Source organism: Asterias rubens, chromosome 6 (genome assembly GCF_902459465.1).
Source record: "Asterias rubens chromosome 6, eAstRub1.3, whole genome shotgun sequence".
In the NCBI taxonomy this organism is placed as follows: Eukaryota; Metazoa; Echinodermata; class Asteroidea; order Forcipulatida; family Asteriidae; genus Asterias; species Asterias rubens.
Window position 1 is genome coordinate 18,238,813 of NC_047067.1, and position 20,615 is coordinate 18,259,427.

Below are 20,615 nucleotides of genomic sequence, written 5' to 3' on the forward strand. Positions count from 1 at the left end.
TCAGAAATCCTCTCATCTGTGATAGATGACAGACATTTTACATGGTTGGTAGTAAAGCATCTTGCTCAAGGACACAAATGTCTTGAACAGGATTCGAACCCACACTCCAATGACTTAAGGCCGAGTCACACTGCAGCAATAACGAAAACGATAACTATCACGGCGCAAAGAGAACGCATTGTATTGGTTGAATTGCTCCACGCAGAATATGCACACTCTCATTCAACCAATGGAATGCGTTCTCTTTGTGTCGTTATCGTTATCGTTCTCGTTATCGCTGCAGTGGGACCGGGCCTTTAACCACCAAGTTCTATAGCACATTTTACACTGACCAAATCAATGCGATTTACATTATTGCCCTTGTCATCGAGTCAATAACATTCCTATAAACTTTCTCAGCTCCCTGGGGATTTCAACCCCGAGCTGCCATGGCGCTCTAAAGGCTTTTTCACTCACAATATCAACCCCTACCCTCGCAGGTACCCATTTATACCCCTGGGTGAAGAGAACGAATTATAGTAAAGCATATACTCCAGCACATACCCCCCTCAAGCTGAGTGCAAGGCTCGAGTGGGAATCCGTCCCGGCCCAGCCTGGAAGAAACCCAGAGGGCGACCACACAACACCTGGTTGCGCCAGCTAGAAGTTGACCATGGCTCACCGGCACAGCAGCTGTGGCAGTCTAAAACAAATCGATACGTCCCTCTTGATGGACCACAGAGAATGATGATGATGATGATGACGATGACACAAATGTCATGACTAGGGTTTGAACCCACACTCAGATGACTTACCACCAGAACTAGAATTTGATGCTCTTAAAACTACTCGGCCATGACACCCTAAAGCGAAAGAGGCAGAATTTGAAAGCACACAGAAAAAGAAAGAGTTTTGACGAGGGGCCTCTCTCAAACCTAGGCTTTTGGGCTCCGGCTCTGCGCACTGGTACGCAGTTGAAACGCAGAGCTCAGCCTTTAAACTGCCTTTTTGGACCAGCGCGTATTTCACGTAGTGGTTAGAACATCAGGGCCCAATTTCATGGCTCTGCTTACCGTAAGCACAGAATCGGCACTCACGGAAGCAGGGAATTCTGTGCTTACGACAAGCGTATTTCACGGGTTACGGCGAACTTTGGCTTCTGCGCGTGCGTATTCCATGTTACATACATGTAGGCATTCTACACTTACAAGGCTAGCGCAGAAATTCGGCGCTTGCACGTAAGCGGGGAATGCGGGTAAGCGCAGAATTCGGCGGTAAGCAGAGCCATGAAATTGGGCCCAGTAGATAGAGCTTGGAGCCTATAAGCCAGAGCCCAAGCCGAGGTTTGAAAAAGGGCCCAAAAGAAGTTGGAAACACAACTTCAGGCATAACTATTTATTGCAATAAGTAAACTTGACAAATATCTCTTACCGATGGTCAATGGTCTGTATGTCTCTGCCTGGTACTCTGCTAGCAGCTTTTCATGCTGGGCGCCGGAGTCCAGCAGTATCTCCTGAATCTCTCGTCTATTGTCATTTGATAGACTTAACTTATCAATGTATTTGTACGACGTCTTGGTATCCGACAAGCCTTGAACACCTGGGTGTATCGTAGTATGCCGAGCAGAAAATATGGACCAATGAGAACAAGGAGAGAACCAGGACAGCTGGTATCCTGGTCACTGGTAACATAGAATGACGATTATCTGTGTGGATCTGGATATGAAGAGAAATGAAAAATATTTCAGAACTAAACCTAATTTTATAAAGCCTGTAAGCAAAACAACACGTCCACTGAACACATTTTTGTCCAATCCAAAGAGTGTCCAAGGTACGAAGTGTCCATAGTCACTTCGTACCTTGCAAAGGTACGAAGTGTCCAGGGTACGAAGTGGCAAAAGTACGAAGTGTCCTGACACCTAGTCGTTCGTCACGTGTAATCAAAGCCGACCACAGCCACATTTTAGAATCGAAACCGCAGAGGGCAAGAAAGGGCAAAGACAATCAGTTCAAAATACCCAGCATCTCATCTACCATCTACGAACAATCTTTTTTTCAAAGAACACTGAGAAATTATGGAATAATCTGCAACAATCCCTCATATATAGATTCCAAATCCCACCAAATCTTCAAAAGTAATTACATTCACAATCTAGCTAGGCCTAAACAACAACAAAACAAATTAGACGACGCTCTCCTGACCTCCTTTCTACTTCTACTTGTATACCCGGTAGGGTCCATAAGACAGGACGTAAAGCCGAGGGACTACTTGTCCATGAGCGGTGCAGGGGTGCGTTTGTACATGGTGCAAGTAAAAAAGACTCATTGCTGCTCATAGGTGAGCCAGGGTCACCACTCCCCTGAAAACCTCAACTGAAGGGGAGGTGATGATATTGCCGGGGAGTGAGTTCCACCAGATGACAGTTCTTGGGAAAAATGAGTTCGAGAATGACTGTATCCTACCTGGGATGATCTGATATATGTTTGGGTGGAATGATCTAGTATTACATGGGATTGCTGGGTTGAGGTATAGGTCTGGATTGACTGCAATTGTTTGGTTCTGGATTTTGTAGAGGAGGGTGAGGCTGGCTGCCTGGCGTCGCCTTTCTAAGGTGTCCCATTCCAAGGTGTTCAACTATATGAAAATATAGTTTCATTTGGAGGGATGACTTGAAAGCATGTCTAATCCAATCGTCAGGGTCACGTGGTTTATTGAGTGCGGGAAAGTTAAAATCAATGAAGCGTATACGCGTATATAAGGGGACAATAGGTTCGGTCAATCAGTTCAGGCCGTAACACCGCACACGGGAGTGTTAACTTGGGGTTAACAAAATTTTTTTGCCAATGGTTATCTTTCACAATCATGGCGTTTCTATATCGTTTGATAACGTTTAAACTCTTATAACTCTTCTGATTGATATATTTCTCTTTTAGGCTTGCCACATGCTGACATGTGCTTCAGTTGTAGAAGGCCAGGGCATTGGGCAAGAGAGTGCCCATTCTACCCCGTCGCCATCACTTCCAAGGCCAAACCAAGAGATAGAGCAATGTCGACGGCTGGATACAACCAGTTCAGTAGAACCTCACCCTGGCAGGTCCCAGTTTATCAGCGACCAAGCCCGGCTCTTATCGCCAGCACCTTCACAAATTCCAACATCCCAGTCCCCTATACGGCAACCATCAACAACGGAGCCAGCAGCACAGGATCAAGCGGGACAGCTTAAAGTCACCCACCTAGAGCAGAAATTCGGGGATGTGTTAGAGGTACAATGTGATTTCGATAAATACATTAACAAAGAGCTAAAAACTGATAAAACGAATGTAAAGGGAAGACTAAAGCAGTGTGCCCAATTTTGGCAAAGTATAGGTGCATCTAAAATGATCATGTCGGTAGTTACTGAAGGTTACAAAATTCCTTTTATAGAATTCCCACCACCAATGTTTTATCGGAACAACAATTCAGCATTAAACGAGATTTCCTTTGTCACTGATTCCATCCTTGAATTGTTAACTTCAAACAGAATATCAGAGAAGCCAGACCCATCTTACACAGTTAGTCCGTTATCTGAAGCTTTTCAACCTTCAGGGAAGAAACGATTAATACTTGACTTGAGCAGAATAAATAAGTTTGTACAAAAGAATAATTTCAAAATCGATGACTGGAAAGTTGCCTTGCAGTTTTTCTCTGAAAACGCACAGCTTATCTTTTGACCTTAAATCAGGTTATCATCACATAGACATAGCTAACGCTTATCAGAAGTATCTCGGGTTTTCACGGACAATTAATGGAGTTCAAAGATATTTCTAATTCACTGTTCTTCCTTTTGGCTTATCGTCTGCTCCACTAATTTTCACAAAAGTGCTTAAACCTTTGGTCACACATTGGAGAGCTTCTGGTATTCTAATTGCTCTATACTTGGATGATGGTTTTATTGTCATTCCAAAGTTAACGAATAATACTGAAATTGATGCAACTGAAGCTAAGAAAATATCTAAACATGTGAGAGTTGATTTGCTAAGAGCGGGATTCATTTATAACATTGCCAAGAGCGTATGGGAGCCTTCAGAGTCAATTGAATGGTTAGGTATGCGTTGGGACACTAGAGAAGGAACACTTAGAGTACTTGACAGGCGCATAGATAAAATACAAAAAAACATTCGTGAAATTCAAGAAACGCACAACTTAACTGTTCGAAAACTACATTCCTTTGTTGGACAAATTATTTCACTTGGTCCAGTATGTGGCAATATTTCTAGGCTTATGACTAGGCATTGCCAAGTTCAGATCGCTCAAGCCAACGACGAAGCTGATTCCATAACTTTAACTCACCAAACCAATTCTGAAGTTCAGTTCTGGTCCCGAAATGTTTCTATATTAAATGTTCGGCACGTATTTGCAAGTAGGAAAGTGAATAAGATTGTATGTTGTGATGCAAGTGCAACAGGGTCGGGTGCAATCGTTTGTAATGATGTACATACAGCCCATAAGCAATGGTCAAAAGTACAAGCAACCAAAAGTTCCACATGGAGAGAACTTAACACCATTCTCTTCGCTATTTCTTCCTTCTTACCTATTGTTTCGGGGTCCCAGTTAAAAGTTTATACAGATAGTCAACCTGCGGCAAGGATTGTTGAAGTGGGCAGTATGAATACAGAATTACAAGGAATCGCAAATGACATATTTCAGATTTGCATGCATCACAACATTAGAATTGAAGTTGAATGGATCCCTAGGAATAAAAACGAACAAGCAGATTTCGTAAGTAGATTGGTTGACACTGATGATTGGATGATATCAACACCATTTTTTCATATTCTAACAAAGCTGTGGGGTCCATTTTCCGTAGATTGTTTCGCCTGTCATTATAATACCAAACTTCCACGTTTATTTTCGAGATTTTGGAACCCGGGCACTTCTGGAGTAGATGCCTTTGTCCAAAATTGGTCAGGAGAGAATTGTCTATTAGTACCCCCAGTAGTTTTGATTCCGAGTGTTTTACAGACACTCCTCAACTGTAAAGCTAAAGGTACTTTAGTTTTCCCACAGTGGCCTTCTTCAGTGTTTTGGCCAATTATGTGGTTACACTACAAAATATGGATAAAGGGATTTGTTTCAGTCGAAGGGGAAAATGCTTTGGAACTCGGAAGGAACAAAAATTCATTACTCGGTTCCCAGAGATTTAAAGGTGTTATTTGTGCTGTTTTCATCGATTGCACTGCAACCTAACTGATTCCAAATCTTTAATGAATTATTACTTGTTCAATATATTTTATTTGTTTTTGCTTGCACTATAGATAGTATACTCACAACCGTTTTGGACAGAATTTCCAATCCAGCTGGACAGTATGAGAAGACAAATCTTCAATGAAGCTGTGTTGTCTAAGGCAGATGGCACAACTATTGCATATTTATACAAATGCAGGAAATTTTTTGCTTGGATTAAGGAAATGTGTACAGACATAAAACTTCCAATTCAAGAGGAAGTAATAGCCGCATACTTTGTTCAATTAAAGGAAAAAGCAAACTCGGATAGCGTTCTCACATCAGCTGCAGCAGCCATCAAATGGGTACATACTTTAGTTAATGCAAAAATAAACCCGGTAGATTCACCAATAGTTCAACAGATTTTAGTAAGTGCCAGACGTCAACTTCACAAACCACCAATTCAAAAAGAACCAATAACTCTAGAGCAAGTTAAACGTATAGTTAAGACCAATTAGGAGGAGCTGATAACACATTAATGGAACTAAGAACAGCCTGCTACGTTTCCTTAAAATTTGCCCTACTTTTCAGGCACGATGAAATGGTTCAGATTAAGGCTTCTCATATTGAAGAACTTCCGAATAATAAAGGATTTAGTATTTTCATACCCAGATCCAAGACGGACATTTTTAGAGGGGGAAGGGAATAAAGCTTATCTAGCCGATACTCACACCTCATACTCCCCCGTTGCGATATTAAGGAATTTTATGTCCAGATCTAGTGTTACAATTGGCCAAGATGTACATCTATTTACAGCACTATCATACCATCCCAGTATTAAAATGTATAAACCTCATGTGAATAAGCCCCTAAGTTATACTAGATGTCGTGAATTATTTATCGATGCTCTTAAATTAATAGGAATTCAAAACCCGAAGATATACGGTTTGCATAGTCTGAGATCGGGGGGAGCCTCCCATTTGGCAAATAAAGGAGTAGGCGAAGAATTAATCATGCAACATGGTAGATGGAAGACAACAGTAGCAAAAAACAGATATGTGAAGAGAGACTTTGATCAGAGACTGCTTGTGTCCTCAATAATTTCCAAAGAGTAATAGCAAAATTATATAATAATGGAGAATTTTGTTTATACGTGAGAAGTATTCTCCGAAAATTATCAAGTTGTAAATCAATTAATAATCACCATGTAAAGTTGTATCAATTTGTACACGTATAATGTTTTAAATTCTGGGAATATACACTTCCTTCGAATTGGATTTAAGTTAACACAATGTGTTTAGTATATAAAGCTTGAGTCGAGGCTCGATGGCTTGACACTGATACCTAAATATGATGAACGGTGTTTATCTAAGTGTATGCATTAACGAAAATTTTTGTAGTTGACTGTAATCCATTGTAATAAGTAAATGCGGGAGGATACTGGGCGATGCTCGAAAAGGCTTTAGATGACCGAGAATCGGCGAGTCTTGATAGTGAGGAATGGCGATCATCCAAAATTGTATTTAAAACATAAATATAAATAATAGTAAATGTTACAGTTGACTGTACTCGATATGTAGTAAGAAGATAAAAGAGGATACCGGGCGATGCCCGAAGGGCCGTAAGGGCAGAGACTCGATGAGTCTGGATTGAGTTATGATGGATATTTATAATTATTTTAACTAACATTAAAACCTTGTAACTAACTAATATTAATAATATGCTACTCCTTATTGATCAATTTAACACTCACCGTTGCGCTACGGCCCAATCCCATGCTATAATACAATTATCTGAAACAAATTGTTTGTATTTTGTAGTGTGTTTTGTTTCTTGTCGTCCATAGACAATGAAACTGCTTTTCATGCGTATGAGCGTAGCGAAGTAGTATGAAAGTAGGATTACATTATATTCAACCCTTTAAAAGGATTTGGGTACCTTTTGTAACACAAAACACAATGTCCACAAATTCACATTCATTAAACTCCGTTCGAAGATTGGTAGTAGAAAGCGAACAAAAAGTACATAGACCCTTTAAAGTTTATTAAATTTTAACCAACAACAAGCAACATTACCTCACCTATGGACTCGATTACACTCCAAAATGACATCAACACCCTCAACAGATGGGAAACTGATTGGCAGCTCTGTTTCAACACCTCCAAGTGCCCCTTGCTAAGGGTTACACATAAGAAAAAAACAATTGTGTCTAGCTAACATAAATTATTGGCAACTCAAACCTTGCAGAAGTTAAACATCACCCATACCTAGGAATTGATCTCAGCCACGACCTGAAATGGTCAACACATATTAGTCAAATAAGCTCCAAGGCCAACAGGATGAGGGCTCCTAAAGAGGAACATCTACTACTGTAATAGCAATGTGAAATCCATAGCATACAAAACGCTAGTCAGACCACTACTCGAGTATGGCTCTACTATCTGGGATCCCCACTTCGACACAGACATTAAGAAACTTGAACAGGTCCAAAATCGGGCTGCCAGATTCACAGTTCGTGATTACAGCCGTGAATCCAGCATTACTGCAATCCTAGGAAACCTCAACTGGGAATCACCCCGGGACAGAAGGACTAAATCTCGTTTAACATCCGTCTACAAAGAAACACATGGTTTAACATCTAACTAACAATATAAAGGAATATCTCAACTCATGCACCGGTACAACCACAAGATCATCTAGTAGCCAGCATACATGTAAACAAATCCGTGCCCACAAAGACTGTTACCGGTTCTCATTATACCCCAAGACCTTGCCAGAGTGGAACCTACTTCCCCAAGACATCCGTACTGCACCTGACCTTAAGTCATTTAAGGCTGCGCTAGACTTCATCAACATCCACCAAGCGACAGAAAAAGCGCATTACAACAACTAATGGTTTGCCAAGCTGCGTTGCGTTTAGACCCCTACCCGACGTACTACGACAACCTCACCAGGCGTTTGTACGGAGACCAATACAGATACAGATACACTGTACATTACAACAAAACACTTTGGAAGTGAAACTAAAAGTCAGTGCCATCCGATTTGTAAAGAAAGTAATATAAATTTGACATTGCATTTTCGTACGAAAACGCTAAAAATGTAATTGTCAATTAGTGGACACCAACTACACACTATGCACCACACACCTGCAACCTACATTGGGAGATATCCAGATCCAGAGCTGCAAAGTGAGTGAGTGTTGTTATGTTGCATGTTGTCTTCCTCCATAAACATGTTTTACTTTTATAATCAACAATCTTACCCAACACAATTTAAGGAGCCAGTAGTAGTACTAGTTAGTCAGGTAAAATTCAAGCGAATAACCCAGGTACCTTCATGCAAATCACTTCAATTCAATAAACACTTTCCAATTTCCATAGTTGATTCCTGGGGGAGCAGAGGAGAGCACACGTTTTGCTTTTCGGGAATTCCAAAGAAAGACTTTCTCTTTAGAGTTTAGAGCACCACCTTCACAAACTCTGTAGCACGCAACATACAGGCATAAATAAATACGTCCAGGTCAAAACTAGACTTGTGGACAAGTCGTTAAATCGGCCCCACGTGCTGAGATAGTGCTCCCCCGACAACACTGCTCTCGCGCGAACTGATGGCTCCCCGAATTTGACTCCTCATTATAGGAGTCAAATTCGGGGAGCCATCAGTTCGCGCGAGAGCAGTGAGTTCGCGCGAGAGCAGTGTTGTCGGGGGAGCACTATCTCAGCACGTGGTGGGGCCGATTTAACGACTTGTCCACAAGTCTGGTCAAATTCGGGGAGCCATCAGTTCGCGCGAGAGCAGTGAGTTCGCGCGAGAGCAGTGTTGTCGGGGGAGCACTATCTCAGCACGTGGTGGGGCCGATTTAACGACTTGTCCACAAGTCTAGGTCAAAACTAGCTCGGCCCTGTTTTGGCAAAAGGGTGTATCTCAAAAAATCATATTTTGAGATAAACGGCGCTTAAGTTCAATTACCTACCATTTATAGATATTCAATAATAAATGGTCAAATTGTTCTTTAACTAAATGTGTGATTTATAATTTAAATAAGAGAACAAATTTCGTCCTTCTTGTAAAGTTGTTTTTTCTGTAATAACCATTTTTTAATAGTTACTCCGTTCTGACTACAAAATGTGGCTTGAAGGTTGTAATGTTTTCTAGGCAAAAGGGTGTATGTCATGTTAGTCAAATCAAGATATGTGTATTGTTTAAACAAAAGGGTGTATTTTGAGATATCTCAACTCTTTGCTAATGTTTTTCTTTGGCAAAAAGGTGTATCTCGTCATAGCTATTCCTTATTGACGTGCCTGTTTTGGCAAAAGGGTGCATCTGAAGATACTTTGTATCTTTTCCATTGAGACATTTGGCAAAAAGAAGTAAATTCAAATGTTTGTATGCAATAATGGCAAAAATCAGTACATAATTATTGTATGATTTTACTTAACATTAGAAGTCACAATATACAAAACACACAATATACACAAACTTAAATTCACGGCAATATTTGCCTACTTCCATAACATCCATATTTAATAAATAATAACAGTAACAGGGAATTGATAACAGGGAATTGATACGGAAAATATCCACAACTTAAAAAATTTAAACCAATTAGCAAACTAATACTTCATCAGTACCCATCAATACTTCTTTAAGGTTATGATAGAACAATTGTATTCAAACCATTTTTTCAAATAATGAAGTGTTACTGTTTACAGACATGAAATGTTGTTTCATATGTATTGCAAACCAACAAAGGGATGGCCCAACACATTTCCAGCTGAAAAGATGCTTGACTGTATTTCTGATTTTACAAATTTATCCACTCTACTCCCACTGCATTTTACTCCTCCCGCGATGTTTCCAGATCTACAGCCTCCTCAGTTACGACCATATTCTCGAAGAACTCCTTCTTGTAAATAGGCATTGTTGTGGTAAGCTTCAGTATTTCTTCTTTTTTTGATAACGCTACACCTCTTGGTGCTTCCATTCTTGGTACGGACGTAAGTGGATTTTCGTTGCGAGACAGTTTGTTCTCTATCTCCCGAACTTCAGCTTTCTTCAACAGCTTGATCTCTTTGAAGACACAATTTTCCTCGTGGGATTCTTTGATGTGCATGCTCAAAGAACCTCGGCGAAACTGGATTACTTTAAGGTCCTTCAAAACCAAGTTTACCTTTTTTGCACGATTTTCAAACAGGTACATTGAACTATGGTCTATTAGTGCACATTTCATATTTTTACGAGAATTGTTGATTATGTCGACAATGTCTGTAAAATCGTATATAGCAGTTTGACGGTTCATCTTAGTTGCTATGTTTCCATGCACAGCATCTGCAGCCATGAAGGTGTGACCAGGTTCAAAGTACTTTATTGTGATACTCTGGGCTCCCACTGAAGGGTCATTTACGATCCTTGGCATTGCTGAGAGCAAAGTCCAGTTCTTGTTTTGAGAGGAGCAGTTGTCCGCATACAATATGATTTCCTCTTTGTCCCTGTTTTGTTTGATGAAAGCAACGTACGAGCTGCAGACATTGAACGCCTTCCTACCTGCCTCCGCCTCATGCCATAGGACACATGTCGCTTGTCCGTCTTTACCGGGACATGCAAACGTCTCATTGAAGACAACTAACTTCCGGGAGAAGAAATGATCTTTAGTTGGCACTTTTGGTATCGTTATTGCTTTTTGCATGTCTACTGTTGCCACAATTACTTTATTGTGTTCTTCCATTTTCTTCGTATCAAGATGAAGGGCTTGTCTTGCTTGTTCAGCATCATTCTTGTGCTTTTGAAAACCAGAGCATGCAGCACAGTCACATGTAGTACAACTATGTTCCAATTCCGAATGTGTATGATTATGTTCCATACATTTCTTGCACAAGTCATTTTCAGGTTGTGCAAATGATATGTTCATTGATTGAAAGACTCCAAAGTAGTAAGTGTAAGAGCACACTACTTCACCCTCAGTCAGGGAGTCTTTGAAATGATTGTACATAAGTGTAATCGATAGTTCAGACGGAAGGTACCTTCGGTTGGGAGCATGTTGCCTCTTATAATGGGAAACTTGAGGCCTGTATGAGTTAATGTGAGTAACAACTTTGTCATGATACTCTTGGGAAAGTTTATTTTTCGGTTCATGATGACCCCTTTTGTCTCCTGTAGTTCCAACAATTACATCCCCGTCATTTCGAATATTGTTCAAGGCAGTAAGTACAAGTTTGTCACTTCTGTAACCTAGAGTGTGTAAAAAGAAAGTCTTACACACTACATTTGCTCCCAAGCGCCACACAAGTGTGTTAGAACGTCGTGAGTGTTTGGCAGTGTTTGTAACAGAACGCTTCTGGATTCGGTCAACATTTTGAACGAGCCAGTCTCTTTGACGGTTGTATTGAAGATCCCAAAAGTTGTTCCATATTGCTTGCCGTTGGATTTCCGGGATTAGCTCTGGACATTTTTTTGAGCACTGACAAACTGGTAGCATTGGATGCTTCCCCCGATTAGTTTCCTTCTTTTCAAAACTTGTTCGAGAGCGCTTTTTAGCTGCAAAGAAAATAATACATCGAAAGTGTTTAAAAAGTACCCAAGATACATATAGTTAGTTCGAGAATGTTATTGGTTGGCAAGTATTCATATTGGTATGCATTAACGAGAAAATGACTCACTTTTAGTGGGTAGGTATGTACCAAGGTCCAATTTCATAGAGCTGCTTAAGCAGAAAAAATGCTTGACAAATAATTACTGAAAAAAATTAAGAACGGATCCAGTCACAAATTGTGCAGATGATATGGAATTTTAGCTATAAACCTCTTTCTGCTAAGCAAAACAAATCTTGCACCGAGCTGTTTTTGTGTTTGAGAAGCTCCAAATAAATTTTCCCCAGTTGTACATCTTCATACAGATCTTTCAAGTAGTCTTGCACGTTGTTTTGTTTATGTAGGGAGCCCAAGTGCGCCCTCAGTGTTGAACTTCTAAAAAGTTTACTTTTGGGGATGTCACATGACATTCGTTCTCTTTTAACTGTTAATTACTCTACCTTTTGGGGCTTCGGCCATGACTTCATCCTCTTCAATAGGTATTGGTATCTGATCAATATCGCCTGTAAAATCAAATACGGGTGATTGATAATAAAATATTAAAGGAAAATGTATTTATAATTTAAATTTGTTTACATTTTTTATAATCAATTTAGTCAAAATGTTTTTGTAAGAAATGAACCTTGCGAAAACGCAATGGTGTACGACCTCCTATAATCATTATTATTATTATTTTTTTCACTGTCATTTACTATACCTTGCGGGTCCTCGGCCATGACTTCATCCTCTTCAACAGGTACATGTATTAGTATCTGATCAATATTGCCTGTAACAGGCATGATATTCGGTCCTTGGGAAAAAAAGTTGGAAAATGTTATTGAGTACAAAGGCTGGCTCACATGTACATGCTGAAAATTCAAATATAGGTGAATGATTGTGTAATTTAAAAGAAAACAAATAATCATACTATACATACACAAAATCTTGTCATACAACTTACTACTACATTTTTGAACTTACTTTCAATGTCGCCACTTATGCAGCTCATCAGCATGTCATTTATCGCAGTTTCAGCTGAAGGGCATATCATGATATCATCTATTGCAATGAGAAAAAAAACTCAATATTTCAAATAACAATTTTTTTTATTGTTTAGTTACTTTTAGTTTGATCATCCTTTACTTTTATAAAAAATAATAAAGACCACAGTTACTTACCAAATATTGTATCAGATTCATCTGATAAGCTTTGCATGTCAAAGTCCTGGTCCTCATATTGTGCTGCAGGTGCGTGGCTAGAAGATGGCAGTCCTGCGTTGGTGAAGGAGAAAGCTGGTGCAGACGGAAACAATTGTTTACGACATGATGCCTTTTTAGATACAAGGCTGGTTGAAGCAGGCAAAAGGGGCAAGGCCGTCACTTCTGCATCTGTAACAGGCACATTGATGTCTAATACACTAGGCACATCAATGGCAAGCTTAAAGGCTTGGGGGACACACCTGGGTGAGGTTGAATCAGTCACGGTGGGTAATGCTGCTGCCTGTACATCACTAAGCACATCAGTTGCAGGTTTAAAGGCTGGGGGCACCCAAGTGGTCGAGGCAACTGTTTCTGCTGGAGTTGGTGAGGCCACTGTCGAGGGTAAACAAAAATATACAAACCTAATGTAAGGACAATATTGTATGTAAAGCCAAGGCTAGTTTGATATAACCAGAAAATAGTTTTTAATTGAGATTTCCAAAGTTTTCTTACCTGTTTCCTCATCTGTGGGAACGAATGATGATGGTGAATCGGTCACAGAAGGCAGTGCTGCTTCCTGCACATCACTGGGCACATCCATTGAAGGCTGAAAGACTGGGGTGACCCACATGGTTGAGGCAACTCTTTTAGACCTAGTCAAAGCAACTACGAGAGGTAATGCTCTTGCACATGACTCAGTTTGAGTTTTGGAAAGTTCAATACTACCAGTTGCAGGTATGGCCTCATTCAGTGTAGCTGGAGCTGGTAAGGCTGCAATCGAGGGAAAAATCACATAGAGAATAACAACAAGAGAGCGCAAACAGGTTAAGAGAGTTGAGGTCTTGAGAAAGTGAATTTCTAAATACATTTGACGTTTTCTTACCTACTTGTCCTTGGTTCATTGTTTCAGTTGGGTGAGACATGTGCAGCAATGAACTTGCAGCTGATGATGGCACTTCACATGTTGGCTTGGTTCCTAGGAATAAAGTAAATAACATATTAATAGAAATTTAAGTTAAAAGTAGAGTAGTATGAAAAAGGAAGACAACAGCTTCCATAAACTGCTTCCACATCCTCAATAACTCTGATACAAGAAGTATTTTTTTACATGCCTCAATACTGAATTTTTGATCCACTTAAGGCATGTCTACTCAAAAATACTTTATTTACATTTCTAAATGTTAGTTTACCAACCTTTGCTAGTTGTAGGCACAGTAACCGTCATTGCTGCTGGGGCTGGTAAGGCAGCTGTTTAGGACAAAAACAATTAATAATAATAATAATTAAAGTGTTTTATATATGACAAAAACGTACATGTATGTAAAGCTGGTGATTTTTTGATGAAACCAGAAAACAAGATTACTTGGAATTTCCTGAGTTTGCTTACCTGCTTCCTCATCTGGGTTAGTAATTGCTGCAGTTGGATGAGGTGTGTGCAGCAATGCACATGCAGCTGATGATGGCACTTCACATTTTGGCTGGGTTGCTAGGAATGAAACAAAAAATCGAAAATAGATCCAGCCATGGTTTACAACTACATGTAGACAATTATCTAAAAGGCAGGCATCAACATTTATTACTGTTTTCAATAAAGGCAAATGGTCTTCATGCACTTGGGGTGATAGTGTTGTCAAAAACAGCAACATGTAATTTATTGTGATTTTTGTTAATCCGTGTTAATGTTTGTTTATTATTAGTTATTGTTAGCCTTTTACCGTTCTGATGATGTTTTAAGAAAAAAAAATCGCTCATTCTAGTAAAAGCATTAGGGAGGTCTATGTACTACAAGTACATTTACAATAACATAGGCCTACGACCCAGTAACTGGGGCGCTGTACTTGTTTTTTTGAAATGTTAACATCTACGAAAAACGAGTACATCGCCACAGTTACTGGGTCTAGGCCTTTACATAACTTATTTTATCACTTATCAGTTCAATTTTAAAACTTGTAATATTATAATCATGATAGAGGTGGGGATCAGTCTAACTCTAATCTTGACAACTTGTTTTTGACGTCTTTTGCCACTAGCTAGACCCAGTAACTGGGGCGCAGCTGTACTCCTTTTTTTTAAATTTTGGCATCATCGGTCGTATTAGCGCCCCAGGTTATTACTGTATGGTTCATACATGATCCTACTCTCAGCATGACCGATGGGTGCCCTGCCTCAACCGCGTAGTCGTAACGGTTGCGGCAGGGCACCCATCTAAAATTTTAGACCTGCCCTGCCTCGACAGTGACGATTACGCGGTTTGAGGCAGGGCACCCATCAATCATGCTGAGAGTAGGAACATGTATGAACCATACATTAATAACCTGGGGCGCTAATACGACCGATGATGCCAACATTTAAAAAAAAGGACGCCCCAGTTACTGGGTCTAGCCACTGCACTAGCTATTTTTTAACCATTACCATGACCATGTTATTCAATTTGCATTCGACTTCCAGTTTTTACAGCTGAAACATTTTTGGGAATATTTTGGGGTGTTAAACTTCAACGTGTATTGTAATTGTTAAAGCTTGTGATGATAATAACGAACTAGGCCTAAAAAGAAAGTAAAACTTATTTTGTATGAACATTGATTTGATGAATATACGATAAGTGACCAAAAATACATGACCGGCAACCGTCGTGTTAGACTGCGACGGCCAATGCATTTGATTTAGCATCAGTGATAAAACAGCATTATTGCTGAAATTATAAATATCAACCAGTAATATTCTACATACCTTTACGATTTTTAAGCCGGGCCAATTTTAGGATAACTTTCCGTATGGCGCCACCACCTTTTCACTCATTTTTACAAAAAGGGATATCTCATTGAGGTTAATTAAATACTATATTATTTAATATCGAATGAAAAAGTGGTGGCGCCATACGGAAACTTTTCCCAATTTTAACATCACAAGTCCTCTACTTGCCATTTTGTATTACAGCTACTGCATGTCCAAGCAAACAACAAATTGCATGACAGCTAGCTAGCTGCAACCTCGTCCCCATGGTTTACTTTATTTCCAACCATGTTTACAATAGTCCTCGTACTGCTCGACACACCCTGGGGACGAGGTCGAGCTAGCTGTGTGTTGCCTTTAGTCTGCATGCCGCCTGCATGTACTTTCACTACATGTGCAGTCAGGGTATAAGTCAAAACTAAAATGATGGCGCCCTCTCTGTCAGGTTGTAAACAAGGCAAAAGGGCGTAACATCAGAATACACCCGCCGCCGGCTAGCAATTAATAAACAGTCTTCAAGGCAAAAGTGTGTATCAAGAGATAAGTCTTGTTGACATAAAGCTGTTTACTATTGATCAATCTACCTTTTTGATGGTAAAACGGTGTATGTAGAGATACGGCCCTCTGATAGAAAATAATAATTTGGGAGTAACAAACTTTAATATGGCAAAACGGTGTATCCGAGAGATACATCTTTCTGACGCAGAATTAGTCAGTGATAGCAACATACTCTTCACATAGCAGAAGAGTGTATCTATAAGATACGTCTCTCTGACATAAAACAAGTAGCTTGTAGTGCAATATTCTTTCAGGGCAAACATATTTAACACTAAGTTAGGCTGTTTTGCCTCAACATACTCATCTATAAGCGGGTGTTATCTATGAGATACACCGTTTTGCCAAAGAAATCGGAATGAAAATATGAAAAATATGTGAAGATAGCACATACTATCTTTAAAATGGTACATCGTACGGACTTGAGACTTCGTTCATTGGGAAAAGCGCCCTCACTTTCCCTAGAAATTGTATTTTCTCAAAAAGTTGAAAAATTGGGTTACACCCTTTTGCCAAAACAGGGCCGAGCTGTGGACGACGCTTTTGCGACGACGGACGAGAGAGCATGCACTGTATGTATGTACGTTATGTATGCGTGTATGTGTATGGTATGGTGTATGCTGGTACTCAGTTATTTTTGCATTGGCTTAACACAGCGACGTGAAGAGTACCAGTTATATAGTGAGTACAGTAGAGTAGAATCCTACTCGTACATGTACCATAGGAAATCTCTTCGCATATCTTGCACCAATCGTGTTAAATTTACGTGTCCGTGTGAATGCTGCCCTCAAGCGGGGGTCAGAGATGCGGCGGGACACAACGAGATTCTCGACGTTCTTGATCCATGTGGTTCGCTGTTTTCTCAAAAGGCACTGTATTCAACTGAAACGAATTTTCTCGGGAATGCACACACCCAAGTTTTTGTTGATTTCCGAAAACGTCATTTGCTGTAAATTAAGATCCGATAAATGGAATTCTACATCATTTTAAGGCGAGGTTAGAGACTTGTATTTTGTCACCACCTTCATGAAGACTCTATCTATTGGGAAATTAGTGCATCACGAAACTTCATTTTGGCCTTGGAGCCCCTCTTTGCAGACGATATGGCAACGTGGATATGCCATTTATATCAAAATAAATACCGCCATCAGATAACCAAATTCCAGTTACAGATGAGAAGACATTTCATGTTGTTCATTATCAGTCTAATCTCTTAAGGTAAAGTATTAAATCGTACAATAGTTGCCGCGAGGCATGCCGTCTGCAAATAAAGCCAATATTGTGTCCTAAATGAACATTTCAACCAAAGGGGTGTTCACAAATTTGTGAGCAGCGAGGTGGGCTGGAATTATGACGGAAGGCCAATAGAGGAGTTTCGGGGTACTTCCATTGTTGCTCTCTTAGTCCCCTTATGGGGTACCCTAGAATATAAAGAACATATTGTGGGGTATTATTGTTCCATTGTTTAAAGTACCCCGTAAGTCGGCGTGTGAACGAGCACAGACACTCACATTAGTTTGTGTAAACAGCTGCAATCAGGGGACCTCACTCTTTTGTTTGTACTTCTTTTTAGCAACAGCTCCTTTTTTGGATGTGTACATACTTTCAACTGGGGACCCCATTGTCCGTTTAATTTATGTTCCCAGTTCAGGTGGTGTGATAATTCGTATGCTATTGACTTGCGGGCTCTGTAGTTTTATATTTTTTAAATTTATTTATTTATTTATTTATTTTTAGATAATAGAGCAACATACCCCACAAGGGAATTCTTTAACCTGGACTCCACAATACATTGTTTTAGAAAAGGGCAAAATATAACATCAATAGCAGGACCCCAAACCTGACCCGTAAGGTTTTGTGTGTGTGGGGGGGGGGGGGGGGACTTTTGACCTATATTATGACGATTTAAATTAGCCTATTTGATTTTTGAAACATCTCTTTGTAGTCTCAGAATTCTCAAGCTGTACGTGGGCTTCCAAAATTCCCCATGGAGCATGCTGTATCGGCTTAATTATTTCAGTTTATCATTCTATGGCGACTTTCTTCAGGAGTCTGTCAAACGCTTCCTCTTCAAGTACTTTCTGACTCCTTGTCCTTCGTCTTAGATATCAAAGTCCATGCACAAACCCATCACCTGCTACTTGAGTAGAACTCGTGCGTGACTAAAATGCTACAAAAGACAGGGGAAGTGTTCGGTAAGATCTATTGGAGAAACACGAAATTGTTTAAGCAATGGGCGGAAGTAATCGAAATAAGGTGGATCAGAGAGATTTAGTGTCAAGTATTCGTCGACTGCTAATCGAAATCTTAGACAAAAAATCTCTGTCTACTAGTGGACATTAGCAAGGCAGGGAGATCAGTCATAATTACGTAAATATTTACGTTTTTGCCTAAATTTGAAAATATTCAGGTAAATATTTGAGATTGAGGTACATGAATAATTACGTAAATATTCACGGTTTGGGCCCCAACTCGCAAATATTTATACTAGTTATTCACAACTTGTTCCCAAAGTCGTGAATATTCACGTAAGTATTTACGTGAATATTCACTTAAATTTTGCCCAATCGCAAAGTATTTACGTATCTTTGATGTCCCTTCATCAGGGCCACCATCGTGCCATTGATGATACAAGCGTGGAATTTGACACACAGTCAGTGTCATGAGAAAGATATTTGGCTGATGGGTCATGATCGTTGAGTTGTCCTTAAACAAGGTGGGAGAAAACACAGGTCGGGATAACATGCAATTACAACCCTAATTGATAGTTTGAAAATTGCTAATTAATTCTGTCAATGAACACAAATCTGCGATTGCCATACAGCCAAATCTCTATCTCCTTCATTAAAAATGCCATGCTTGTAGAATCAAGGTTTAAAGGCACTGGACACCTTTAGTAATTGTCAAATACCAGTATTATCACTTGGTGTATCACAACGTATGCATACAACAATATCTGTGAACATTTTTTTGACTCAGTTGGTCGTCGATGTTGCGAGGAAATAATGATGAAAGATAACACCCCTGTTGCACCAGTGCCTTTATAGGCAGAATTCCCCAAAATACATCACCCCAGCCAACTATTTGGTGATCTAAATAATCCAAAAATGTTCCTTCGCGGAGGCCTACACTACAGTTCTCAACTCACAAGGATAACCTAGATAACCCATGCTCTTTAAAAAGTAAGAAACAAAAACAAGAGGTATCCTTTGTAAAGCATTGTATTGACCTATTTGTTTCTAGCTGACTGTTAGTCGGCAAGTCAACTGTAAAATCGACCAACCCTGAATTACTCGCCCGTAATTGAGGATATTTATCATGACTATTCCCTTCCTAAAGTCTGTTTATTTTAACACTCTAAATTTCTCCTGAGTAGAGGTTTAATTCTGATTAATTGAAACGACCCCTATTATTTAAAAATAGCGCATTCCATCACGGTCGCTGAGTTTATTTTGGTGTATTCGCTCCACTGGTTCCAGGTAGGTCAACGGCTATTCTATGTATTGATTTCTTTTTACAAAAGCATAAAGTTGATGTCATTGTGTGATTGACTGAAATCAATAATAAGGGGGGAATAAAAGAGAGTGGTGACGAGATCTTGAATGGCCGATTAGACCTGACAAGGTCATGGCCGTGTGATAAAGGATCCGAAGGTGAAGGTTGGCCAAGACTCTGCCAGTTTGTAACGGCTGTTCTAGAAGGTCGAAGTCAATAGCCACAAAATAATAATTACACTATTATATTATTATTTGGTAATATTGTCAAAGACCAGTGTTCTCACTTGGTGCGAGAAAATGGTGAAAGAAAAACACCCTTGTTGGACGATTTTGTGTGCTTTCAGATAGGAATAAAAGACTTCTAGCTAGAAGTCTTTTATTATTACTGTGAGAAATTACCTCTTTCTCAAAAACTACGGTACTTCAGAGGGAGTCGTTTCCCACAATGTTTTATACTATCAACAGCTCTCCGTTGCTCGTTACCAAGCCAGTTTTAAAGTTAATACTTGTTTTGAGTGATTACCAATAATAATCTGTTTCTTTTTTTCTTTCTTTCTTATTTCCTCGGGGGGGGGGGGGGGGGGGTTAGGATACAACTAGGCCTAACTGAAATTGCCTTTGAGAAAGACTCTGCTATGGTCGAAACGTCAGGCCATTAACTATTTTATTTTGGTAACCGTATTAAAGACAATGGACACTATTAGTAATTGTAAAAGACCAGTCTTCTTACTTGGTGTATCTCAACATATGCATAAAATAACAGACCTGTGAAAATTTGAGCTCAATTGGTCGTCGATGAAAGAAAAAAACACCCTTCTCACACGAAATTGTGTGCTTTCAGGTGCTTGATTTTGAGACCTCGAATTTCTTCTTTCTCGATA

The 20,615-nt window shown here is 39.7% G+C and overlaps 1 protein-coding gene and 1 long non-coding RNA gene across 3 annotated transcripts; both read right to left on the bottom strand.

The window, feature by feature from the left end:
- Positions 1-803: 803 nt before the first annotated feature.
- On the bottom strand, positions 804-8,609 carry LOC117291482. Its single transcript, XR_004519154.1, has 3 exons — positions 8,517-8,609; positions 1,411-1,694; positions 804-842 (listed from the first exon to the last, which is right to left on the bottom strand). It is a non-coding gene; the product is annotated as an uncharacterized LOC117291482 (long non-coding RNA).
- Positions 8,610-9,092: 483 nt separating this feature from the next.
- On the bottom strand, positions 9,093-16,759 carry LOC117291576. Of its 2 annotated transcripts, XM_033773383.1 has the most exons (11): positions 15,846-16,759; positions 15,680-15,705; positions 14,337-14,435; positions 14,144-14,197; positions 13,833-13,925; positions 13,463-13,720; positions 12,929-13,342; positions 12,732-12,809; positions 12,469-12,561; positions 12,212-12,274; positions 9,093-11,718 (listed from the first exon to the last, which is right to left on the bottom strand). In XM_033773383.1, the coding sequence occupies exons 1-11, from the start codon at positions 15,872-15,874 to the stop codon at positions 10,022-10,024; spliced, it is 2,904 nt and encodes a 967-aa protein (XP_033629274.1). In that variant the 5' UTR covers positions 15,875-16,759; the 3' UTR covers positions 9,093-10,021. The 2 variants fall into 2 exon arrangements, with proteins under 2 accessions (XP_033629274.1, XP_033629273.1); XM_033773382.1 differs by lacking the exons at positions 15,680-15,705; positions 15,846-16,759 and having other exon boundaries at positions 14,337-15,260.
- Between the last annotated feature and the right edge of the window lie 3,856 nt (positions 16,760-20,615).